Below are 25,840 nucleotides of genomic sequence, written 5' to 3' on the forward strand. Positions count from 1 at the left end.
GGGAACACGATGTGCGCAGGCTTCACAGAGGAGGACGACATCCAGGACTGCATGGAGAGCATTACGGGCAGTAGCCTTGATGAACTGGTTTGTCTTCCTCTGCTTGAACGTCCGTCGTCAGCTCTCATCCCCAGTTCTGTGTCTAGTTTGGCGTTCCGCCATCGATGACGGACATCGGTGAAGAGGAGGAACCTCGCTGCAGGGCCCCGGAAAGGTCAGGGAATGGAGGGATTTCTCCTTGAGGGTGGGCTGATGACAGTGGGCATGTTCATCTTGGAGAAAGAGGGGATCAGAGGGCTTCCACATGACCTACTGTCTCCTAGTTGTAGGTTACTGAGCAGAGGAATGGCTGTCGATTGGTCTGGTGTTTGAGCAGAGGGCAACAGACAGACAGCAAAGGGCAAGCGAATCAAGGGAAGTTGGAGCAGTGTGTGGGTAATCTCTTTTTGGCCCAGGGGCAGGTGCAGCTGTAGAAGATGACATGGAAGGAGCTTGTGGGGTGTTTCTGTTTGTGGGTTTGCACGAAGTAATGGCCTGAAGGGTTGGTGTAGGTGGTTGTGATATCGCAGGTGAGGCTGTTTGAAAGAGGCTTTTGGAATAGAGTCATGATGCAGCAGGTGTGGTTAAGGAAAGGTTTGTTGGATAAAGTTGTGAAGGGCGAGGTCATGGGCAGAGCCTCATGGTTCCTTCGATAGCTCAGCTGGTAGAGCGGAGGACTGTAGGCTCCCTTGCACGGCCATCCTTAGGTCGCTGGTTCAACTCCGGCTCGAAGGAGTGCCCTTTTGGCTCTGCACCAGCCCCTGCGGCACCTCTGCCTTTGAGCCCTGCGCGGGTGCCTCCCCTTCAAGGGCAGCCCAGCCTTGAGCTCTTGCCTCGGGCGCGGAAGGTCACCAGCCAAGGCATGTTGGGGTGCTCCCTGGCCAGGGGATGGTGGGACCTGAGCACTTGGCTTGTCAGGTGTCATATTTTTCTGGGTTTCTCTGGAGCGTTTTTTGTTAGTGCGGTCAGGGATATAGCAGTGGACCTCTCTGAGCAGCTTCTCAAAAGCGCCCCGGCCTCCAAGTCCGACCCACCTCTGACGTGTGCCAGGACATTCAGCGATGGTAGATGCTCCTCTGCGATAACGTACTTAAGAAAAGGAACTTCGGATAGGGTTGGGACTTGTGGAAAGGAGTTACGAGGAGAATAAACACCCAAGTGAGTGGAAGGAAGGAAAGAGCATGACTTGTGGGAGTTTTAGCTAATCTGGGACACCTGTATCTTCTGGTGAGATGGCAGGGCTGCTCTCCCTGCCACCCATGGAGGTTCGTGGTGGACTAGAGGCTGACCTGCAGCCTGAGGGGAAAGCCACTCCAGGAGAGGCAGCTGCACTTAAAGGAAGCTGGGACTCTGAGGGGAGAAGCAGCTCCCGCTGTTGTGGTTCCGTGCTGGAAGGACTGTAACACATGGGGGTGACCCACGTCGGATCGGCATGGGAAAGGCTTGTGGCCCTTGGGGAGGACTCGAGAAATTTTGTGGAGGGCTGTCTCCTGTGAGAGAGGAGTGATGTGGAGCAGGGGAGGTATGTGCAGCTTTCCCCCAAGTGCCCGAGAAGGAAGGAGTGGTGAGCTGAGTGAAACCCCCATCCCCTGCCCCTGCGCTGCTGGGGGAGGAGGTGGAGATATGGGGAGCAGAGCTGAGCCCGGGAAGAAGCGTGGGCTGGTGGGAGGTGTTTTTGGATGAGGTGGTGCTTCTCACTGTCCTTCTTTATCTCTTAATTGTTGTGTTTGTTAGCATTTGAATTAAATCTACTTTTACTTTTCATTCCTTCATTTCTCTGTCTTTTGACCAAGAATATATGACCTCTCCCTGTCCCTAGATGGATTCTTTGAGTAATATCTGCTACTCATTCTCCTTCCCCCCCCGGAAGCGGGAAGGGGTGAGTGAACAACTGCGTGGCACTTAGTTGCCCTCGGTGGTCAATCCATGACAGATCTCCATCCGGAAAGTTGGTGGGTGAGGTGGTGGTGGTGTTGGTGGTGTGAGAGGGAAGGTGTTGGGCGGCCCAGGCTTTGTGTGCGGGGCAGCGTGGGTGAGGGGTGGGTGCCTGCGAGGGGAGAGGACCTCAGGCAGAGGCTGTGGGCTGGGGAATTAGCTCAAGTGGTAGAGCGCTCGCTTAGCATGTGAGAGGCAGCGGGATCGATGCCCGCATTCTCCAATGCTTTTCTTTCCCCTGTTGTGGACGCTGGGCCCTTGCCCAATTTGGAGCCCTCTGTCCTCTGGGGGCTGTGGGGAGAACACGATGTGCGCAGGCTTCACAGAGGACGACGACATCCAGGACTGCATAGAGAGCATTACGGGCAGTAGCCTTGATGAACTGGTTTGTCTTCCTCTGCTTGAACGTCCGTCGTCAGCTCTCATCCCCAGTTCTGTGTCCAGTTTGGCATTCCGCCATTGATGACAGACATCGGTGAAGAGGAGGAACCTCACTGCAGGGCCCCGGAAAGCTCAGGGAATGGAGGGTTTTCTCCTTGTTGGTGGGCTGATGACAGTGGGCATGTTCATCTTGGAGAAAGAGAGGATCAGAGGGCTTCCACATGACCTACTGTCTCCTAGTTGTAGGTTACTGAGCAGAGGAATGAATGGCTGTCGATTGGTCTGGTGTTTGAGCAGAGGGCAACAGACAGACAGCAAAGGGCAAGCGAATCAAGGGAAGTTGGAGCAGTGTGTGGGTAATCTCTTTTTGGCCCAGGGGCAGGTGCGGCTGTAGAAGATGACATGGAAGGAGCTTGTGGGGTGTTTCTGTTTGTGGGTTTGCACGAAGTAATGGCCTGAAGGGTTGGTGTAGGTAGTTGTGATATCGCAGGCGAGGCTGTTTGAAAGAGGCTTTTGGAATAGAGTCATGATGCAGCAGGTGTGGTTAAGGAAAGGTTTGTTGGATAAAGTTGTGAAGGGCGAGGTCATGGGCAGAGCCTCATGGTTCCTTCGATAGCTCAGCTGGTAGAGCGGAGGACTGTAGGCTCCCTTGCACGGCCATCCTTAGGTCGCTGGTTCAACTCCGGCTCGAAGGAGTGCCCTTTTGGCTCTGCACCAGCCCCTGCGGCACCTCTGCCTTTGGGCCCTGCGCGGGTGCCTCCCCTTCAAGGGCAGCCCAGCCTTGAGCTCTTGCCTCGGGCGCGGAAGGTCACCAGCCAAGGCACGTTGGGGTGGTCCCTGGCCAGGGGATGGTGGGACCTGAGCACTCGGCTTGTCAGGTGTCAACTTATTCTGTTTGTCTCTGGAGTGTTTCTTTGGTATTGTGGTGGGGGACCTCTCTGATGAGCTTCTCTAAAACGCCTTTGACTCCAAGTCAGAACAACCTCTGGTGTGGGCCGAGACAATCAGTGATGTTGTTTGCTCATTGGCTATAACGTATTTAAGAAGGGGAACTTTGGATAGGGTTGGGACGTGTAAAAAGGAGTTATGAGGAGAAAAATCACCCAAGTGAGTGGAAGGAGAGGAACTTGGGGGGAGTTGTGCTGGATCTGAGACCCCTGTATCCTCTGGCGAGATGGCAGGGCTGCTCTCCCTTCCACCCATGGAGGTTCGTGGTGGACTGGAGGCTGACCTGTAGCCTGAGGAGAAAGCCACTCCAGGAGAGGCAGCTGCACTTAAAGGAAGCTGGGACTCTGAGGGGAGAAGCAGCTCCTGCTGTTGTGGTTCCGTGCTAGAAGGACTGTAACACGTGGGGTGACCCACGTCGGATCGGCATGGGAGAGGGTTGTGGCCCGTGGGGAGGACTCAAGAAGGAGAAATTTTGTGGAAGGCTGTCTCCTGTGAGAGAGGAGTGATGTGGAGAAGGGGAGTTATGTGCAGCTTTCCCCCAAGTGCCCGAGAAGGAAGGAGCGGTGAGCTGAGTGAAACCCCCATCCCCTGCCCCTGCGCTGCTGGGGGAGGAGGTGGAGATATGGGGAGCAGAGCTGAGCCCGGGAAGAAGCGTGGGCTGGTGGGAGGTGTTTTTGGACGTGGTGGTGCTTCTCACTGTCCTTCTTTATCTCTTAAGTGTTGTGTTTGTCAGCATTTGAATTAAAGCTACCCTTTCTTTTACTCCCCTTATGACTCAATTACCCATGACCATATGAGTGCTCCCTGTCCCTAGATGGATTCCTGGAGTAATTTCTGCTTCCCATTGTCCTTCCCATCTCTGAAGGAGGAAGGGTTGCGGGAAAAGCTGCATGGTGCTCAGTTGCCCTCGGTGCTCAAAGCGTGAGAGATCTCCATCCGGAAAGTTGGTGGGTGAGGTGGTGGTGGTGTTGGTGGTGTGAGAGGGAAGGTGTTGGGCGGCCCAGGCTTTGTGTGCGGGGCAGCGTGGGTGAGGGGTGGGTGCCTGCGAGGGGAGAGGACCTCAGGCAGAGGCTGTGGGCTGGGGAATTAGCTCAAGTGGTAGAGCGCTCGCTTAGCATGTGAGAGGCAGCGGGATCGATGCCCGCATTCTCCAACGCTTTTCTTTCCCCTGTTGTGGACGCTGGGCCCTTGCCCAATTTGGAGCCCTCTGTCCTCTGGGGGCTGTGGGGAGAACACGATGTGCGCAGGCTTCACAGAGGAGGACGACATCCAGGACTGCATAGAGAGCATTACGGGCAGTAGCCTTGATGAACTGGTTTGTATTCCTCTGCTTGAACGTTGTCAGCTCTCATCCCCAGTTCTGTGTCTAGTTTGGCGTTCCGCCATCGATGACAGACATCGGTGAAGAGGAGGAACCTCACTGCAGGGCTCCAGAAAGCTCAGGGAATGGAGGGATTTCTCCTTGAGGGTGGGCTGATGACAGTGGGCATGTTCATCTTGGAGAAAGAGAGGATCAGAGGGCTTCCGCACGACCTACTGTCTCCTGGTTGTAGGTTACTGAGCAGAGGAATGGCTGTCGATTGGTCTGGTGTTTGAGCAGAGGGCAACAGACAGCAAAGGGCAAGCGAATCAAGGGAAGTTGGAGCAGTGTGTGGGTAATCTCTTTTTGGCCCAGGGGCAGGTGCGGCTGTAGAAGATGAGATGGAAGGAGCTTGTGGGGTGTTTCTGTTTGTGGGTTTGCATGACTTGATGTCCTGAAAAGTTGGTGAAGGTGGTTGCAATATCGCAGGTGAGGCTGTTTGAAAGAGGCTTATGGAATAGAGTCATGATGCAGCAGGTGTGGATAAGGAAAGGTTTGTTGGATAAAGTTGTGAAGGACGAGGTCATGGGCAGAGCCTCATGGTTCCTTCGATAGCTCAGCTGGTAGAGCGGAGGACTGTAGGCTCCCTTGCACAGCCATCCTTAGGTCGCTGGTTCAACTCCGGCTCGAAGGAGTGCCCTTTTGGCTCTGCACCAGCCCCTGCGGCACCTCTGCCTTTGGGCCCTGCGCGGGTGCCTCCCCTTCAAGGGCAGCCCAGCCTTGAGCTCTTGCCTTGGGCGCGGAAGGTCACCAGCCAAGGCACGTTGGGGTGGTCCCTGGCCAGGGGATGGTGGGACCTGAGCACTCTGATTGTCACGTATCAACTTATTCTGTTTGTCTCTGGAATGTTTTTTCTGGTATTGTGGTGGGGGACCTCTCTGATGAGCTTCTCTAAAACGCCTTTGACTCCAAGTCAGAACAACCTCTGGTGTGGGCCGAGACAATCAGCGATGGTGGTTGCTCCTTGGCTATAACGTATTTAAGAAGATGAACCATGGAGTTGGTTGGGACTTGTAAAAAGGAGTTACGAGGAGAAAAAACACCCAAGTGAGTGGAAGGAGAGGAACTTGGGGGAGTTGTGCTGGATCTGAGACCCCTGTATCCTCTGGCGAGATGGCAGGGGTACTCACCTTGCCACCCATGGAGGTTTGTGGTGGACTAGAGGCTGACCTGCAGCCTGAGGAGAAAGCCACTCCAGGAGAGGCAGCTGCACTTAAAGGAAGCTGGGACTCTGAGGGGAGAAGCAGCTTCCGCTGTTGTGGTTCGGTGCTGGAAGGACTGTATCACATGGTGGTGACCCACAACGGGTCGGCATGGGAAAGGGTTGTGGCCCTTGGGGAGGACTCGAGAAATTTTGTGGAGGGCTGTCTCCTGTGAGAGAGGAGTGATGTGGAGCAGGGGAGGTATGTGCAGCTTTCCCCCAACTGCCGAGAAGGAAGGAGCGGTGAGCTGAGTGAAACCCCCATCCCCTGCCCCTGCGCTGCTGGGGGAGGAGGTGGAGATATGGGGAGCAGAGCTGAGCCCGGGAAGAAGCGTGGGCTGGTGGGAGGTGTTTTTGGATGAGGTGGTGCTTCTCACTGTCCTTCTTTATCTCTTAATTGTTGTGTTTGTTAGCATTTGAATTAAATCTACTTTTACTTTTCATTCCTTCATTTCTCTGTCTTTTGACCAAGAATATATGACCTCTCCCTGTCCCTAGATGGATTCTTTGAGTAATATCTGCTACTCATTCTCCTTCCCCCCCCGGAAGCGGGAAGGGGTGAGTGAACAACTGCGTGGCACTTAGTTGCCCTCGGTGGTCAATCCATGACAGATCTCCATCCGGAAAGTTGGTGGGTGAGGTGGTGGTGGTGTTGGTGGTGTGAGAGGGAAGGTGTTGGGCGGCCCAGGCTTTGTGTGCGGGGCAGCGTGGGTGAGGGGTGGGTGCCTGCGAGGGGAGAGGACCTCAGGCAGAGGCTGTGGGCTGGGGAATTAGCTCAAGTGGTAGAGCGCTCGCTTAGCATGTGAGAGGCAGCGGGATCGATGCCCGCATTCTCCAATGCTTTTCTTTCCCCTGTTGTGGACGCTGGGCCCTTGCCCAATTTGGAGCCCTCTGTCCTCTGGGGGCTGTGGGGAGAACACGATGTGCGCAGGCTTCACAGAGGAGGACGACATCCAGGACTGCATAGAGAGCATTACGGGCAGTAGCCTTGATGAACTGGTTTGTCTTCCTCTGCTTGAACGTCCGTCGTCAGCTCTCATCCCCAGTTCTGTGTCTAGTTTGGCGTTCCGCCATCGATGACAGACATCGGTGAAGAGGAGGAACCTCACTGCAGGGCTCCAGAAAGCTCAGGGAATGGAGGGATTTCTCCTTGAGGGTGGGCTGATGACAGTGGGCATGTTCATCTTGGAGAAAGAGAGGATCAGAGGGCTTCCGCACGACCTACTGTCTCCTAGTTGTAGGTTACTGAGCAGAGGAATGGCTGTCGATTGGTCTGGTGTTTGAGCAGAGGGCAACAGACAGACAGCAAAGGGCAAGCGAATCAAGGGAAGTTGGAGCAGTGTGTGGGTAATCTCTTTTTGGCCCAGCGGCAGGTGCGGCTGTAGAAGATGAGATGGAAGGAGCTTGTGGGGTGTTTCTGTTTGTGGGTTTGCACGAAGTAATGGCCTGAAGGGTTGGTGTAGGTAGTTGTGATATCGCAGGTGAGGCTGTTTGAAAGAGGCTTTTGGAATAGAGTCATGATGCAGCAGGTGTTGATAAGGAAAGGTTAGTTGGATAAAGTTGTGAAGGGCGAGGTCATGGGCAGAGCCTCATGGTTCCTTCGATAGCTCAGCTGGTAGAGCGGAGGACTGTAGGCTCCCTTGCACGGCCATCCTTAGGTCGCTGGTTCAACTCCGGCTCGAAGGAGTGCCCTTTTGGCTCTGCACCAGCCCCTGCGGCACCTCTGCCTTTTGGCCCTGCACGGGTGCCTCCCCTTCAAGGGCACCCCAGCCTTGAGCTCTTGCCTCGGGTGGGGAAGGTCACCGGCAAGGCACGTTGGGGTGGTCCCTGGCCAGGGGATGGTGGGACCTGAGCACTCGGCTTGTCAGGTGTCATATTTTTCTGGGTTTCTCTGGAGCGTTTTTTTGTTAGTGGGGTCAGGGATATAGCAGTGGACCCCTCTGAGCAGCTTCTCAAAAACGCCCCGGCCTCCAAGTCCAACCCACCTCTGACATGTGCCAGGACATTCAGCGATGGTAGATGCTCCTCTACGATAACGTATTTAAGAAAAGGAACTTCGGATAGGGTTGGGACTTGTGAAAAGGTGTTATGAGGAGAACAAATACCCAAGTGAGGGGAAGTTGGGAAAGAGAATGACTTGTGGGAGTTTTAGCAGATCTCGGACACCTGTATCCTCTGGCGAGATGGCAGGGCTCCTCTCCCTGCCACCCATGGAGGTTCGTGGTGGACTAGAGGCTGAACTGCAGCCTGAGGAGAAAGCCACTCCAGGAGAGGCAGCTGCACTTAAAGGAAGCTGGGACTCTGAGGGGAGAAGCAGCTCCCGCTGTTGTGGTTCGGTGCTGGAAGGACTGTAACACGTGGGGTGACCCACGTCGGATCGGCATGGGAAAGGCTTGTGGCCCTTGGGGAGGAGTCAAGAAAGAAAAATTTTGTGGAGGGCTGTCTCCTGTAAGAGAGGAGTGATGTGGAGCAGAGGAGGTATGTGCAGCTTTCCCCCAAGTGCCCAAGAAGTTAGGAGCGGTGAGATGAGTGAAACCCCCATCCCCTGCCCCTGCGCTGCTGGGGGAGGGGGTGGAGATATGGGGAGCAGAGCTGAGCCTGGGAAGAAGCGTGGGCTGGTGGGAGGTGTTTTTGGATGTGGTGGTGCTTCTCACTGTCCTTCTTTATCTCTTAAGTGTTGTGTTTGTCAGCATTTGAATTAAATCTACTTTTTCTTTTCATACCTTCATTACTCTGTCTTTTGGCCATGACCATATGACCTCTCCCTGTCCCTAGATGGATTCCTTGAGTAATTTCTGCTTCCCATTGTCCTTCCCATCTCTGAAGGAGGAAGGGGTGCGGGAACAGCCGCATGGTGCTCAGTTGCCCTCGGTGCTCAAAGCGTGAGAGATCTCCATCCGGAAAGTTGGTGGGTGAGGTGGTGGTGGTGGTGGTGGTGTGAGAGGGAAGGTGTTGGGCGGCCCAGGCTTTGTGTGCGGGGCAGCGTGGGTGAGGGGTGGGTGCCTGCGAGGGGAGAGGACCTCAGGCAGAGGCTGTGGGCTGGGGAATTAGCTCAAGTGGTAGAGCGCTCGCTTAGCATGTGAGAGGCAGCGGGATTGATGCCCGCATTCTCCAACGCTTTTCGTTCCCCTCTCCTGTACACAGGGCCCTCCGGGTCTTCAAGGGGCTTTTGGGAATCTGTCCTTTGCCTGTAGGATGAGCGTATTCAGCGCTCTACTGAGTATCACAGGCCATTGTCATAGGCATTATGGATTATCCCTCTTTTTAAGCAGACATTAAATGTCATGCGGAGTATTACACACATTTTCTGATAAAATTTGTAAACCACTAGTTTTTATTCTTTTTTAGATTTGTCAATGTACTTATTTTTTTGTAAAGAGTCTATCAATATGGATTTTTTTTTTTTAACCTCTGAATTAAACAGAGGAAATATTGTTTCTCTCTTCATATTACTTTGCTTTCGGAGTGGAAAGCAGAAGTCAAACACAGTTTAAGTTAGTGTGCCAGAAAAAGTTTCTAAGCATTATTTTTTTAGGGTATTGAAGATAAACAGATCTTCTTTGAAATTGTGCTGATTATAAGCGTGTTAGCTTTACTTCTTGATAAATCAAATTGTGCCAGACTCCAAATAAAAGCATAGAGTGGTACCTCTGTCATGTTTATTAAAAAGCAAATTTTGCCCTGGGCTGTGGTAGTATGATTAATACTGACTTAATTAATAATGGCAGGAAACTCAGAATCAGGTATTGCTGGTTTTATACCTTGTACTAAAGAATACCAGTTCAGCAGCAGATTTTTGGATTAGCATAAATTAAAAGATAATTAAAGCAAATATATGAGACTGACTCATCATTTTATCTTGCAAATATTTACAGCTACTCCATTAAAAGTGAATCCCTCTGACATTTCCACTTTATTCAGAAGCTGCCTTTTTTTTGCTGTAATTACTAATAAAGATGGATAAAGCACTACTGTCAGTTTTGCCATTGATCACTATGTAAATCATCTGTATTCATGTTCAGCATTAAATAAATTAATTTCATTCTACATTCTTCCATGACAACCCTCTCCTTGGGGAGTAAAGAAGGCCTCCTTTCCAGAAAATTAAATGTAAAAGCAACAGGAAAACATGAGGTTTGATATAGAAGATGGTTTCCATAGCCAGGCTATACTACGGGGACACAGAAGGTGCAAGTCATGAGTTCATTTGATACTGTAGTAAGTGTATCCCCCAGAGATATAGTTATGCAAGACAACAGAACAACAATATGTCAACAGTTTTCCCTCCATTTTGGGAAGAGTTTGGAATTTCACTACTTTTCCCACCTTCATTAGAAACAGACAGTGGAAGAGATGAAATTTGCTCAAAAACACAGATGGCAGAGTCACAGAAAAATTCAAGCTAAACAATGATGGAAGTAGATCCATTTCATAACCCCTTTTTCAGTTCAAATTTATTCTTAGATTTGATAGGGAAAGCAAGCTGTGATAAAGTTTGACTGGTAATACAGTACAACCAACAACACCCAGAATGATGCTGTAGTAAAAGTTTTACTATATTTATTAAAACTTCAAATACATGTCTGGCATATTTTAATGTCAAGAACATCTTTTTCACCCATGACATTTAAAGTTCTTTTAATAGCAACAGAACAGATTTAAGAGCAAAATGACCCATAAAATCTTTTAGTCTTACTCCTAGGTCTTGTTATATTTCAACAGTAAAATACTTTTCACCATTTGGTAACTTGGTGTTTGAGTAAAACTTGCCTTAAAGTCCTCTCTTCTTTTTCAATAGAGAACCTATCATTTTCTGTGCCAATATGTTTCCGTGGTTGGGTACACTCATGTGCATCTTTTTTCAGCTCTAATTGCTTTTAGATTCCAAGCACTGGTTTTGGTTATGCATGCTTTCATAAAGTGAAGAACCATCTCACACTTAGGATTTTTCCCCTTCAAGGATGTTACACACTATAATCAAATAACCTATCCATTGTTTTCTTTATGACAAGATAAACTGATCGAACTCCTTATGTCTCTAACTCTAGTTCTTGAATTGTTATTATAGCACTTTTCTGCTTTGGTTTTACATTTCAACACATTTCAGGAAAAGATGTTAACACAAGAACTGGGTGCAGTATTCAAAGACTGCACTTTGGAAGCACAGTCAGTGCTATTTTATCCTAACAGTCTGACCTCTCATTCAGCTAGATTAAAGCATTTTAGATGAAGAACACAGATTGCTTGTGGGATGAAACCAATACATTTACATTGCATCATCTCTGATTCTTTTCAGGCTCATGGTGCAAAAAAAAAAAATAAAAAAAAAAAGTAACAATATATGTCTACAGTGCAGGTAACTCAAAAGGTTTTACGATCATAATCATGCCAGACACACAAGCATTTTTAGACACGTTGCAAAGCACATTTTACATACCTGTAGGACTTCTTAATCTCATCGTGTGTTGCTCCCTTCTCTAGGGCCAGGATTTCATATAATGCTTCCCCTGACGTTGACAAAGCACGTTGCCTTTGTTCAGCCATGTTAGCGGTGCATTACCAAAGCTGCTAACGTAGAACAGAATTCAAAATAGCAGGGACCGCAAGTATACATGGATAGTATTTATTATTGTTCATTTTAATAGATATTAATCAGGTAGTAAAAGGTTAAAAATACATGAAAGTGAAACTAGTATAAAATGTCCTCTAATTTATCCTCCGTCCCTTAAGATATTTTACAATTATTTGAGAAAATGGAAAAGCAAAAAACAAAGAACAGAAACTCTTGTGGTAGGTACCGCTGTTCATATTAATGACTTGATACTTCTCTCACTGAATTGAATGGCTAAATTTCCTACGGCATTAATGCCTGCACATAGTATTTCCACCTAGTTTTATTTGTGCTTGTTTACATCTATCTTTTCTAAGACTTAGAAGAATAATTCTACTATTTGTTAAGGCTATTGGCTTTCTGCAGTGGGATAAGAGCTTTGTATCTCTGAGCATGACCTAATGCAACACAGTACTGAATTTCTGCTTTCTCGACACAAGGACTCAGATTCAGCCTAACCGATTTTAGGTGCCTAAATTGAGTGATTAACTCTGAAGCTTAGTCAGACTAGACTCCTTATATTGTCAACAGACAGAGATACATACTCAGAGGACAACTGACTTTCTCCCTATTAACCTCTACTGTGTGCTCAGGATGACTGCAGTCCCAACTCGTGTGCCTGAGGAATTGATGGAATGAATCTGGACCTAGGCAACGGGACTAGATGCAAAGAATTGTCCTCAGTATTATAAAAGCAATCATTTATTGCAAAGTTATGCATGGGAAATACTGACATCAATCAGGTTCCTATCTTATTTGAGATACAAGACTTTGGGCTGAATTCATGGGCCTGTGATAAATTTAACAAGGTGCCCTTACAGTATAGTGCAAATAAAGGCTAAGCACAGGCGGGCAGATTTAGACCACTTCAGATCTATCATTCATTCTTTCTTTTATCACACAAGCAAAGCAGACAACCAAGTGGTTCTCCACTGAGTGACTCTACTACCTCCCTACTGTTCATAGTTCATCCTTCTGGATTTGAAGAACCAAATATTTTTAAACCAGATGTAGCTAATGCTAGGCAATGACACGAATAAACTCATATAAACCATAATTTAAAACACCAGATACAGATACCTATCATTCATAAGAGAAAGCTGCAGCTCTTTGATGGCAGACTTGCCACAACAAAACTCTCACCACAACCTCTTTATTTCTTTATATGTTGCACTCTTCTCCAAATGTTGAGAAGTGATCACAGAGAAAGCCTAAAAGTGAGCAGTAACCCCAGCCACAAGAAAAATTTCTGAGAACCTGTTTTGTTAGATAAGACTACCCACTCTGCTATTTCACCCTTCTCATTGCCGAGCTAGAAACACTATCTTACCATTATTCATATATTATTTACTAGGCCACATTTTGGTTCAGAACAAGCCATGTAACACTTTTAAGCTCTTCAGCTTTGCTCAATACCAAAAAGAAAATCAAATGCCATGTAAGTGCACACAGAAATATAATCCACTGAGTAATTCTGGCACATAGTATCTGATTTACTAAAAGACCTACACTTATTCATATTTACTTTGGTGTTTTCTTTTTCTAATAAGCTAATTCACAATTTAGGGTGCTGTGATCTGCTGAAAAAAAATTCCTTTCTACTTTTAAGTGTCATACATGAACCATCAACTAAAGGGACAGAACTTTTGTTTTTAAAGTAACAATGAAGAATGAAATTATATATGAGCATCTAGATATTACTTTACCACCTGCAGTAGTTACAATGCTACTTGTTAATAATGGTATGTCCAGAGCATATTTAACATAATCCTGGGATCTACCCTGATCACACCGGAATCATGCAAGATACGTCAAGCCTGTTAATGCACAAGATAATGGTGGCAACCATATGAAGTCACAGATACACAGCATTATTTTAAAATTCCATTATGTAATGCTGATTAGCTATATGGCAACCCTGAAGCATAAAACAAAAGTAAAGTTACGATGGATTTTATTCTGAAAGATTAAAAAGTAATGTAATTTGTACTTTCTCATAAAATAATTTTAATAATCTAGTCAGCTATGGAAATTTAAACTCACTAGCCTATTCAGTCTTCTAGGGATTAATCCCCTTGAAGGTCTAGCTACTTAAAATTATTTCTTACTTATTTAAAGCAGTCCTATAAAATACTAAAAGTACAATGAGATGACACTTATCTAGAAAAAGTTATGGTCTCTTTATTAAAGAAGATATAACAGTTACAATTTTAGTACTAGATACATTCCTGATAGCTGAAATTACATTAGAATCCTATTTTCAAGCTATGCATTTTCGTTCCAGTAGAACAGAGTCAAGAAAATATTGTTTTCTTCCTTGAATGACAATAAAATATATTAAAAGACAATCCAAATTCTGATAATAATTCCACATATCCTAAGAGGATGGGACACTACTTAACTTCAGCTGTGTCTGCACAAATTTTATACTAACCAGGATCAACTATCTTATACAGGAGTTGTAATAATACGCTTTTTTTCTACAATACCCATAATTCATTTGGATTTGTGCAGAAAAATACGGCAAGGTGATTCAAATAACATACCTGCTTCAAAAAGTGATGGGACACAGTCTGCCATGTATAAACTCACAACATTATCAGTTCAGTATCTTGATGTCTTTATGCCAATATAATCCAAAAGGAAAGAAGCAAATGCCACCAGAAGCCGTGTTCCACAGAAAGCAGCTGCTGCTTTTCATCCTTCACAACCAAGGTTAAACAGGTCAGTGGAGTCTGATTACTCCTTTTGTTTGTTTGTTCAGTATCCAATTGGTTACCTCTCAGGACGATCTATGAAAGAACAAATAAAACATTCATGAGTCTAAAGGCTGATATACCCGAGAGTTAATGACACCAAAAAATATGGGACAACTGTGTATTTAGTTAGTTGTTCTTCTGTGCCTTACTCTTGAGGGGGTCTTGAGTTTGTCTTTTTCCCCATGCAGATGTATTAAGTTTACTTAAAGATACAACAGTCTTGCTCTAAATTTCACTTCTCTGAAACCAGTAATGGCTTAGGTTTACTATATAGTCTTTTCCAGAACAGGAATAACTGAAGAAGTCCCTCTAGGTCTCCTCCTGAGTTCTTGTAAATTTTTATATCAAAACAGAAGATGTAGGGTATCTTCTCCTATTCTGATGGGGAATGTCCTCTAACTTATACCATGAAAAAGTCTGGAGAGACATTCGTTTCCATTTGGAATAGAGAAGACTATCAATGCCAGAGGCTTAAAAACCCAATTGCTCTTGGTATGTCATCCCTGGAACCAAATAGTTCATCCTTTGAACTCAAAAAAGTTAATTTCCCAGATCACCCAATTCCAAATTACATGTTTTTGTAGTGGGCTGACCTTGGCTGGCTTCCAGACTCCCACCCAGCTGCTTTCTCACTCCCCCTCCTCAACAGAACAAGAGGAGAACATAAGATAAAAAGCTCATAGATCAAGATAAAGCTAGGGAGATCACTTACCAATTATTGTCACAGACTCAACATGGGAAAATTAATTTCATTTACTGCCAGTTAAAATACATTTGGATGGTAAGAAATGAAGACAAAAATTAAAACACCTTTCGCTCACCACCCTGTTTCTAGGCTCAAAATCAGTCCTTCATTCCCAAATCGTCTGTCTACCCCCCACCCCTGAGCAGTGCAGGATGAACAGGGAATTGTGGGTTCTGCTGAATTCGTAACAGCTCCTCTCTGTTGCTCCTTCCTCCTCATACTTTTGCCCTGCTCCAGTATAGGTCCTACCCACAGGCTGCGGTCCTTCATGAACGGCTCCAGTGGGAGCCCTCCGTGGGCCACAGAACCTGCTCCTGCACGGGCTCCTCTCCACGGACCACAGTTCCTTCAGGAAATATTCACCTTTTGTGGCACGGGGTGGATGGGCTGCAGCAAAATACCTGCTCCGCCGTGGCCCTCCCTAAAGGCTGAATGGAAATACCTGCTCCACCATGGTCCTCTCCATGGGCTGCAGGGGAATCTCTGCTCCAGTGCCTGGAGTGCCTCCTCCTCCTCCTTCTTCTTCTCTGACTTTGGTGTTCGCGAAGTTCTTCCTCACACTTTTCCCCCACTCCTCACTGCCTTGCAGTGTTTTGCTCTTTCTTAAATATGTTTTCTCAGAGGTGCCACCAGCTTGGCTGATGGGTTTATCTGTGTCTGGTGGTGGGTCTGTTACTGAGCTGGCTGTGTCCAGTCCCTGACCTCCTCCCACAGGGGTGTCCCTAGAGTGCCCCACTACCTAAACATCGTCATAGACACTGAGTATAGTTTTATGCAGACTAAAGTCCTGCAAATGGATTCACGGAGCCCCATAACCCAGTAAAGTCTGCTTTGGCAAGAGTCCAAAGTTTGTGCAATTACAATTATATAAACCCACTATTTATGAAAACGGAAGCAACAGTGTGATAGCTGATAAATAAAATTTAAGTGGATGCTTTTTAATCTGAAGAATGTGATTTAAACATTTCTCTTGTTCTTATGTATATTCTTTAATTTCAAATATTCCCTCAAATTTCAGCTTTGGATGGGGACAAGGCAAGGCACATTTCAATCTAAACTGTGAATGTTTTTCATAGTTACGAGAAGTCAAAATAGCACAGTCAAAATATCTTTTCCAGAACATTAACAACAGAGTAGGTACAGCTAGATCTATTACGTTGTATGAACACAATAAACCAGATTATTAAATCAGCTTGATTGATCTCAATCTTTGAAATGACTTTATCATTCTTGCGAAACAAAACAAAAAGTACATTCTTTTAATGATAAGAAGAAACTAAGGGAAAAAATCTAAAAAGAAGAAAACAAAATCATTTTGAAGTTACCCAAACTCTCTCTACTTATATACATCCTATTATCAAGACAAACATCACTGATCTGCAACCCTATCACATACCTAGACCTCCAGTTCTGTGTGAATACAGCTCCCTCTGGCGTGTTGAAGCAATGCTGCTCTGTAACCTGTGGTGGTTTTCTTACAAATACTCTTGTTTTCTTTGATGGAAACGAACACAGTCTCTGTAAATCTAGTTTTTTCCTCTGGGGATTGTATATCCTAAGCACATTCTAATGAATCTTTAAAAGACTCAGACTTTAATGAATTGTCATAACTCTTTTGTCAGATCAGCTATATAATTTAGAACAATAAAACATATAGTTTAATACATGTTCGCTCTTCTCAGTAATTTTTATTTTTTCTGTGTCCTAACAGCTAATAGCGCACCACAACATCACTGTGGCAGGCAATGCAAAACTAAAAGACAGTCCTAGTCCCAAAAGACCTTTTATGTAAAAAGTCTTACACTTTACATTTCATTTACGTGTTGCATGTGTTTCAAAACAGACAAATCAGAACATGTCTGGAAACACAAAGTTGCATATCAGCCTGTAAAAAATTTGAAACATGGCCCAGGCAGAGCAGGAGGTCCAGGGTTGCCTCAGAAGCCTCCAGTTACACACAACCAGAGCTAAGGGTTGAAGAGCTCCGAGTCAGTCTGGTCCTTCCTCCTACTGCTCCCTCCTTTTCCCGGCTCATAGCAAGTTCAGGAACGAGGAGCCGGGAGCTGAAAGACATACATGCATGAAAGGACTGGAATCATTGCTCAACAGTGGTGTGAATTTTTAGCTTCCAAGGCGAGGAAAGACAATTTTTAAAAGATGAATTGGTTTCTTAGTTTGTTGAAGCTGGCAGTGTTAATATTGACAATATCAAAGCATGTAGGAGACACAAGTGGTGGGATAGAGCACTCCTGACCTTCATGGGGAACCTAAAGCTTCTGGCTCTTTCTTCCAATAGTGACAGGGAGAGAAAATCTCTGATTTTACTAAGAGGAATTTGGGGACTGAAATAAACTATCTTGCTGACATGCTTTAGTAAAGACAGCAGGGTAAGGGAGGCGATCCTTCCCCTCTACTCACCACTGGTGAGGCCTCACCTGGAGTTCTGGGCCCAGATCGGTACAAGAGAGACAAGGACATACCAGAGAGAATTCAACAAAAGGCCACGAGGACGATGAAGGGACTGGAGCATCTGCCCTGTGAGGAAAGGCTGAGAGAGCTGGGACTGTTCAGCCTGGAGAAGAGAAGGCTCAAGGGATATCATCAACGTATCTAAATACCTGAAGGGAGGGTGCAAAGAAGTCACAGCCAGGCTCCTTCCAGTGGTGCCCAGTGCCAGGACCAGAGGCAATGGGCACACACTGAAGCACAGGAGGTTCCCTCTGAACATCAGGAAACACTTTTTCTCTGTGAGGACGACCAAGCACTGGCACAGGTTGCCCAGCAAGGTTGTAGAGTTGCCATTTTTGGAGATCTTCAAAAGCCACCTGGGCAGGGTCCTGGGCAGCTGGCTCTAGGCGGCCCTGTTTCCTTTCCCCAAAATTTTCCTAGTGTGATTATTATTATCACTGATTTCTGTGCCTTGTTCTGCAAAAAAGGTGGTAAGAACATTAGCAAGGATGTTTGAATTTATATTGGTGATTGACCAGAAGTGACCAGAGAAAGAAGGCAGGTGAGGAGACTGAAACAAGAGCTCTTGCTAGTAGTTGATGACTTTTCACGGGTGAATGAATGGCAGTCTGAAAACAAAAGACCCAACACAAGTAAAGCATGAGGAGATGAGTAAAGCATGAGGCTGATGAGATGGGAGAATATGTACACTGTGAAAGGGCATATACAAGGACAGTGTGTGCTGGTTTTTCATGCTTTTGGCAGGATCTATCTTTTGTTTTATTTTTTAATATTGTGCTATGGTGATGAGCTGAGCAAGCGAATCAAAGGACAAAAGGCAGAGCAAGTGGAAAAGTATGCTTCTGCCAAGATGCGCTGGGCCTCTGGCTCAGGCACAGGGATTGATTTTTGTTAAGAAGGGAAGACTACTTCTGAGGCATCTATGTCCCAAAATGTTCTTGTCATTTCCTTTTAGCCAGTTCTGCTTTGCATGTTCCTGGACATCTAGTACCCTGTCTGATCTGTATTGCACGCTACCCGTTAGATATTCAAACAATCTCCTTGTTGTGGCTTGAGCCCAGGGGGCAACTGAGCACCACACAGCCATTCATTCACCCCTTCCCCGCCAGTGCTGTGAAGGAGAAAATGAAGTAAAAGGCTTGGGAATTGAAATAAGGATGTGGAGGGGTGGCTCAGCCATTACAGTCACAGGCAAAAGACAGACTTGTTAGGGGAAGAAAAAGAACATCACTTTAATTCAAACAGTAACAAAACCAACACTTAGCAGACAGAGTGGAATTGCCACCACATCTTAAAAACACCTCCTCCCACCCCTCTCTTCTCCCCAGGCTCAGCTCTGCTCCTGATCTCTCTAACTCCTCCCCACCAGCAGCGCAGGGGGCAGGGAATGGGGGTTACAGTCAGTTCGCTGCTTCTTCCTCCCTGGGAGGTGGGGGGAACGCCGCACATCCCTCCCCTGCTCCGCAGGGCTCCCCTCTCACTGCAGACAGCCCTCCATGAACCTTCTCTGGCGTGAGGCCTCCCCACGGGCTGCAGCCCTTCCCAGGCTGCCCCAGTGTGGGTCCCCCCCACGTGTTGCAGCCCTCCCAGCACCGAACCACAACAGTGGGGTCTTCTCCCCTCAGAGTCCTGGCCTTCTTCAAGCACAGACACCTGCTCCAGTGTGGGCTCCTCCACAGGCTGCAGGTCAGGCTCTGCTCCACCAGTGACCTCCATGGGTGGCAGGGGGGGCCACCCCGCTGCCTCACCACGGGATACAGGGGGGCTCTCTGCACCAGCACACCTCCCCCCTCTTCCTCTTCCTTCCTTCCACTGACCTCAGTGTTTGCATAGGTGTCCTTCTCGCAACTCCTCCTCACAACTCGCACTCCTCCCAGGTTCCCCTTTTTAAATTCATTATCACAGAGGCGCAGCCGCTGTCACTAATTGGCTTGGCCTTGGCCAGAGGTGGGTCTGACTTGGAGCCAGGGCATCTTTCAAGAAGCTCCTCACAGGGGCCACCACTGTAGCCCCCTTCCCAGCTACTAAAAACCCTGCCACACAAACCCAGCACGCTCCTAAAGAAAAGAGAATTCGCTCAAGGTCCTTTCTTCAGAGCAAACCTTTTTAGATCTCAGACAAGCCCAACAATTCTACAGCAAGAAATTACATTCCTCTTGCCACATTTCTCTGTTACAGAATAGTTACTGTCATTATGGCTTCAAAAGTAATAACAGAATCGATTTAAATAATATGATTGCATTGCATCCATTTTTAAATACATGTATCTATATTGGAAGGAAGGTATTCCATCTGGTAACCCATCTGCAACTCCATCTATACAAGAAGTAAGTATTCATAAGAGAACATTCATATATTTGAATTCTCTGAACATATTGTGACCTTCTGTTACTATTCACATAGAATCTCAATTTAAATATATGTTGGGTTTTTAATATCTTTCAACAACTGCAGTATTGAAAAAAGTAGCAAACTCAAGAAGTATGAACCTTAAGTGAACAATCAGTTGCATACCCAAATTGCTCATGCGTTTACGTGGTCAGTTTGACACAGAGAAGCAATCCAGATATGTAACTTCCTAGCTCATTCTAGTAAATCCAGTTCAGAGGCTTGGTGGACTACCTGAGTGACATGATATAAACATTTTTTTCCCTAGAAATTAAATTAGAGGCTTATAACCAATGTTTTAAGTAATAGTAATATACTTATCATTTTCAGTAAGATACTCAGTGAAACACTGGGAATTTTATTCTCATCTGTTGTTTATAATAAAGTTCTGTCTATCCTCCCTAATTTGAAGTGGGTCATGGAGGTAGCTATAACTAAGATGTAAATCATAATAAACTCTCTGGCTTTAATTTAATTTTCTTTCTGAAAAGCAAAGAATGGGAAGTCCCTAGTTTATATAGCTTTGATAAATCAGGGGTGAGTTATCCAGGACTTCAAGTAAAAGTGAAGTAAGTCCCCCAGTTCCTTATTTAGGCAGTGCCTTGGTAATTTATTTTGCAGACAGCTGTATCACTTTAAGGCAGTATTCTACTACTTCTTATCGTAAGTTAACAAACTCACAGTTGTGGTAGCAGGGTTATTCAGTTTAGCACAGCCTAATCAGCCACAGCTAAGAATCAGGAAGATTAGCCTGAGCAGTGTAAGTGCTTTGACCTATTTCTCAGGTTATTTTACCAGAAATAGATTAGGAAACAGCAGTACCACATCTTCTTGGTACCTGCTCCTTGGGAATCAACAGCTGCTTTCAGTCCTCCCCACCAGGTACAACCTTTCTCCAGCAGCTAACAGTTCTCCCCACTTGTTTCTCCTTCATGCAGTTTTCTTAATCAACCACTCTTTGACACCTCCTGCAGTGTTTGTCTAAGCAAGCTCTTTCCTGAAATCCCCAACATAGTCCTCAGTTCCATCCTGCACCTACCCCACAACTATTCTCTTCCAAAATACTGCAGCCTGGCTCCCAGGAACCTACATAGTTCCCAGAAGGGAGGGTATGCAGCGGGGGAGATGGCAGTCAGTAGCCATTTCTTTTTAAAGCCTCCTTCATCCTCATGTAGGATTTATTACCCTGTCTTAGAAATGCTGACTTAATGGCCGAGAAAGGTAAACTCTTTCTAAAGTGCTGATGAGTAACTATCTTATCTAGATTCAGAAGTGAATGTCCATTCAGTGGTGGAGTTAAAAATCAAAGAATTAAAGCAACAAGCAATCCTAGGAGTAGAGGAGTTACAGATTACTAGATGAGAAGACAGAAGTCTCAGATATATTTTTTTCTGAATGTCACTTACTGGGAGAAAGTAAAAATTCCTAAAAATGTATTTAATTGGCATGCATATTTCACCAATAAAGAAGCAAAACCATAAACGTGAATGTTATTCTCCACATACTAGGTGTAGAAGAAACCACTGGAAATATTTCCCAATAATTCAGCAAACTATCATTTCATTAAATTAGTAGCTCCATTGTTAACCATTTATCATAACTGTTCTTAAGGATATTTTCCCTCCCCCTTATAATGACAAGCCCTTTCAGCTGGAAAATACTCAGAGCTGAAATTCAAAGTCTGAACCCTTGGGCTTACAGTTGGCTGCCAGCAAAGGAGCGGTCCAAACTTTCGCTGATTTTTTCCCTTTTCTTTTTTTTTTTTTCCCCTTAGTTTTCGGTTAAATCAACTTGCTAGTCTGACTCACTCCACAACTAGCATCATCACTAGAGCTGATGCAATGGAAGTGGTGACATCGCACCTTTTCAGCAGCAGGAGCCTTCCATTGTCTTCAGCTCACCACAAAGCTGCACCTTATAAAGTATGTAAGGGCCAGCGTAACACACAAGCATGAAGCACAGGTAAATTCCGTGGAAACCAGCATGAATTAGGAGCATTAAAACTCCTCTGGACTAGCCTGTGGCTGTGGGATAGGCCAAGGCTTGACAGCACGTTAAGTATTTTGGAGGTCTCTGCTGCCAGCTTTACAGTGCCAGGGGTGCTGTGACACAATGTGCTGTTCCCCTTGAAACGCTCACTGCCGACTCAATTTGCTCAAACACAACTTTGACAGGTTAACGTTGCCCCGGCGGGATGACTGCTACAACCGGCATCGGTTGCCCACACAGCCCTAACCCTCTGTGGTTCAGGCACCGCATGTTCCTCTGCAACCAGGATAAAAGCAGCCAGGCAGCATAAAACCCTCACGAAGCGCTCTGCTAATTTGACAAAAATGTAATCGTGTGCCCACACACCTGATCCAGATCAAATTTGTACTGCTGGGTGATGTGGCATGGCCCAGAGCCAGCGGTAATGATTGTGGAACCACAGCACTCGGTGAAGGCTTCTCCTGCAGATGAATTACCCGCACAGGAGACTGTAAATACAGAGTGTGGCCTATCGCTGTGGAAACAGCTTGTGCAGGCTCCCCAGAACATGCCCCGATCCGCACAAAAGAGTCATAGAGCAACCCCTTGCCAAACCACCTTTCTTTCTACCCTTAGAGGGAGGGCGCCGGGTTAGCCTCTGACCGAGAGCATTAAGCAGAGGAGGAAAAAAAAAAAAAAAAAAGGAAATTACACGTCTGAGGTTTTTCTTTCGGGCAAGTCTCTTACAAAAATAAAGGAGTGTACAAATGTCTTTGTTTCCGTGCCAACTTTTATAAGAACTAATTAAGACCAAGGAGAGCTTCATTTTCCTGTTTATTTCATACAGAGAGCAGCTAATGAATTTAACCTATTGATGATTTTGCAGCTGCCTGCTTTAATTTGCTTATGATTGAGAAACAAAAAGTTAGTGTAACAGCAATGAGTTGCCAAAGCCGCGGAGTGGGCACCGGTGCGTGGGCCAGCTGTGTGATCAAACTTCAATTAGGCAGCTGTGACAACAGAGCGCGGGCCGTCCTTCCGAGCAAGAAACCAGGATTAAAATTATGGCCGCTGTTTAGTGGTTGCTTATTCCCAAAACAGCTGATTTGCCCCTAATAAGGTCAATATAATTGTAAAGGTAGAGAGCGCTGGCACTTACTCCCTGCTAAAGAACATCGTGCACTTCTCAACTTTATGATTTATCTATTGATCGCAATAGAAAATTCAAGGCCACAAAATTCAGTGGTAATTCCTATCAATAAATGAAGTATTATGCTTTAACAGAAAACAATCTTTGGAGGTAAATATTCACGGGCCTTAGCATAACTTATTTTTCTTACTTCAGGCAAATAGATTACAAGGCATTTATTATATCAAAGAGTCCTATGGACTTTATGGAAATCATGTAGAATTCAATAAAGAATTTTATGGTTGCTATAAAACCTACAAAATAATTTTTAATGTCCTTTTGATTCAGAAGGTGAGATCCCAGCCTCCTATAAATCAGTGAGAGAACTCCCAATTGAGATTGACAGAAGATGAACATCCAATCGTTTGCAGATTTTATTTATAAAATTTGCCATAATTTTCTCTACGTGACTGGGTAACCTTATGGGTTTTCCACTAAATTCTACAGTGCTTTTTTTTTTTTTTTTTTCCCCAAAAGTAGAGGGGAGGATAATTCACTTCAGGGGAAGCGAGGTAGTTTATTTTCTTGCTTTCCTTAAAAAACAGCTCTTCAAACTTTTACATCCTATTTCAAAATATTATTTCAAAAAAATTTACAAATATTAGACAGGGATTCCCAAACCGTGGTATCCTAGCACGAGAGTACCTAAACTACCTAAGAAGGCATGTGCAGTCCTTGGGGACTACTGCTGCCCTGCTGAACCACCCCTCCCCAGCCAGGGTTAACCCTGTGCCAGCTCATGCATGAAGCCTTCTGCAGGTCTAACAAATGGAAACTAGAATATCAAGCAGCAGCTAACTCTCCAAATTTGCACTGTTAGGTGCTCATTCAGTTCCAAAATCACAAACCCAGAGACGTGAAGCTTTTCCTGGGAAGCTGGGCAAAAACCTTCTCCTTATAGCAAGTAGAAATTGGCCACCAGCACCCTCTGGCTGGAACGTGGCAGTATCATAAACACTTCTGGAGTGTGCATGGAGTCTGTGCCATAGAAAGGGGAAATGATTTCCTGCAGTATGTCTGTCGTATCAGAGTAGAACAGAATCCATATTATGTATTACTTGGTAACAGTCAGTACATACTGCTCCTGTTTGTTCACATCGCGGTCTCCTCTGCTGGTGCTAGGCACCTGACTTTGTAATCTTTCACCATCATTTTTGATGTCACAATTCAAAATAGACAATTTGAATAGCGGATTTCACCAATTTTTTTCACCTCCTTTTCCTCTTTGCATGTTATTTAAAAGTCACGTGCAATTTAAATTAACGTATTGCTACAAATTACATACAAAACAATGCTTGTTCCTACAATTCGATATGTGGCAACTATAAATAAGTTTGCATGATGTACGTCTTTTCATTTTTTTTTTCCCAAGTACTGTTTAGAAAGATCTCTTTCATCAACTCTTTCCGCAAATGGACATTCATGCATGTAGACACAATAATGTGACAAGAAAACAAAAATATACCTGAAAATTGAACTACAAAGCAATTATGCTCTGAATTTATATGCTACTTGGAAGCATAGCCTTACACCATGCATTTTTTTTCCATACCTTGCAATAAACCATTCACTTGTAATGCAAATGGTATTGACTTGCAGTATATTAGTATTAGTTCTGACTTCTAACAAATTAAAGTCAATTCTCCCATTATCTGGGAATTCATTACCTTGGCTACCGATGCAATGTAGTTTGCCCATGGATCATCCAGTTCAAGATCTGCAGCACTATAACCAATCTTTCACCAAATTAAGCTATTTGGGCCTCTTGGTTCTCAGATCTTTGCGCTCTGCAGTAAAGCATCAGGGTATTTCTTTAGAGGCTTTAAACTCTTTGTCTTTTCAGACAAGTTACGGGTACTGCAGAATGTTTTCTTTACTTATTTTACGTAAACTTGAATTGAGTGTGTAAGTAAAACCTCTTACACACAGCTAAGCAGATGTCGTGCTTTTCCCTGGTTTCTGGTATTCTATAAAACATGCTGTCTTGCAGGTTTTGAACAATTTGCAAATTAGTATGTTTATCCAGGTTTTATACATTTTAGAATGAAATTGCTTAGTGAAGAATCATATTAACAAATTTTGAGAGTCCAAGGTGAGATTAAGCATTATAAAAGTTGCTTATTTTCTTAGGCCTATACTTGTAAAAAGTAGTCTACAAACTTCTAGTCATGTAATTTAATCTAGAAAAGTGCTGACATGGTATTGATTTATGTAGATTTAACTGATGTTCTGACACATGACTAGAGGGTGTTCTCCATAATCCCAACTCAGCAAAGCATGTAATAACATGCATAAAATTAAGTATATACTTCGTACCACTAATACTTCATGACAATTAACCCGTATTTTCACCTGAAGTTTTGCTATGCCTGCCTTGTATCATAAGCAGATGCTAGATATATATTCCCCATATCTGTTATATATTTCAATATATGTTACATGTATATTCCAAAGAATATGTGAGATTCTAAAACTTCATTTTCTAAAATGAACTACTTTTTGAATTATATAGTATCTGAGTAAGCCCTTACGTAATCCTGATTTACACCCTGTAGGTGATTTTGTATGATACAGACGATGTGGTCTAACCGTGGGCTGACTCCAACAGGGGCACTCCCATTGCCACTTATATATCTGCACCTTGTAGCAGCTGTGCTGTATGGCTGGTCCCTCTTTTTTTTTTTTTTTTTTGCAGGGACTAAGGTTCATTATCTGCCAGTTTAACTCCCTAAACTCTCTTGGCTTACCCTAGGGTTGAGCATCAGTACTGGTAGGAGCAAATAGCCAGGAAGAGAAAGATGGAGGGGCATGGCCCCTCTGCGCAGCAGCATCTAGCTTTGCACTGAT

The 25,840-nt window shown here is 45.2% G+C and overlaps 2 protein-coding genes and 7 non-coding genes across 9 annotated transcripts in view; 8 read left to right on the plus strand and 1 right to left on the minus strand.

Annotated features, from left to right (window-relative positions):
* Positions 1–11,408, minus strand: part of DNAJC5B (DnaJ heat shock protein family (Hsp40) member C5 beta) — a 41,281-nt gene extending 29,873 nt beyond the window's left edge. The window contains exon 1 of the mRNA XM_042786168.1: positions 11,302–11,408. Within this exon, the coding sequence (XP_042642102.1) occupies positions 11,302–11,408 (107 nt within the window). The remainder of the gene's footprint in view (positions 1–11,301) is intronic.
* Positions 686–774, plus strand: TRNAY-GUA. Its single transcript is given in 2 exon segments — positions 686–722; positions 739–774. It is a non-coding gene; the product is annotated as a tRNA-Tyr (tRNA).
* On the plus strand, positions 2,125–2,197 carry TRNAA-AGC. Its single transcript has one exon. It is a non-coding gene; the product is annotated as a tRNA-Ala (tRNA).
* On the plus strand, positions 2,962–3,050 carry TRNAY-GUA. The gene is given in 2 exon segments: positions 2,962–2,998; positions 3,015–3,050. It is a non-coding gene; the product is annotated as a tRNA-Tyr (tRNA).
* Positions 4,384–4,456, plus strand: TRNAA-AGC. The gene has a single exon. It is a non-coding gene; the product is annotated as a tRNA-Ala (tRNA).
* Positions 5,209–5,297, plus strand: TRNAY-GUA. The gene is given in 2 exon segments: positions 5,209–5,245; positions 5,262–5,297. It is a non-coding gene; the product is annotated as a tRNA-Tyr (tRNA).
* On the plus strand, positions 6,629–6,701 carry TRNAA-AGC. The gene has a single exon. It is a non-coding gene; the product is annotated as a tRNA-Ala (tRNA).
* On the plus strand, positions 7,462–7,550 carry TRNAY-GUA. Its single transcript is given in 2 exon segments — positions 7,462–7,498; positions 7,515–7,550. It is a non-coding gene; the product is annotated as a tRNA-Tyr (tRNA).
* A 6,576-nt stretch (positions 11,409–17,984) lies between the features above and the next one.
* PDE7A (phosphodiesterase 7A) overlaps positions 17,985–25,840 on the plus strand; it is a 95,049-nt gene continuing 87,193 nt past the window's right edge. The window contains exon 1 of the mRNA XM_032996185.2: positions 17,985–17,989. The gene's annotated coding sequence lies outside the window, so the exon portion shown is untranslated. The remainder of the gene's footprint in view (positions 17,990–25,840) is intronic.

The sequence above is a fragment of the Tyto alba genome, unplaced genomic scaffold, assembly GCF_018691265.1.
Source record: "Tyto alba isolate M040663 unplaced genomic scaffold, T.alba_DEE_v4.0 Super-Scaffold_9, whole genome shotgun sequence".
Lineage (NCBI taxonomy): Eukaryota > Metazoa > Chordata > Aves > Strigiformes > Tytonidae > Tyto > Tyto alba.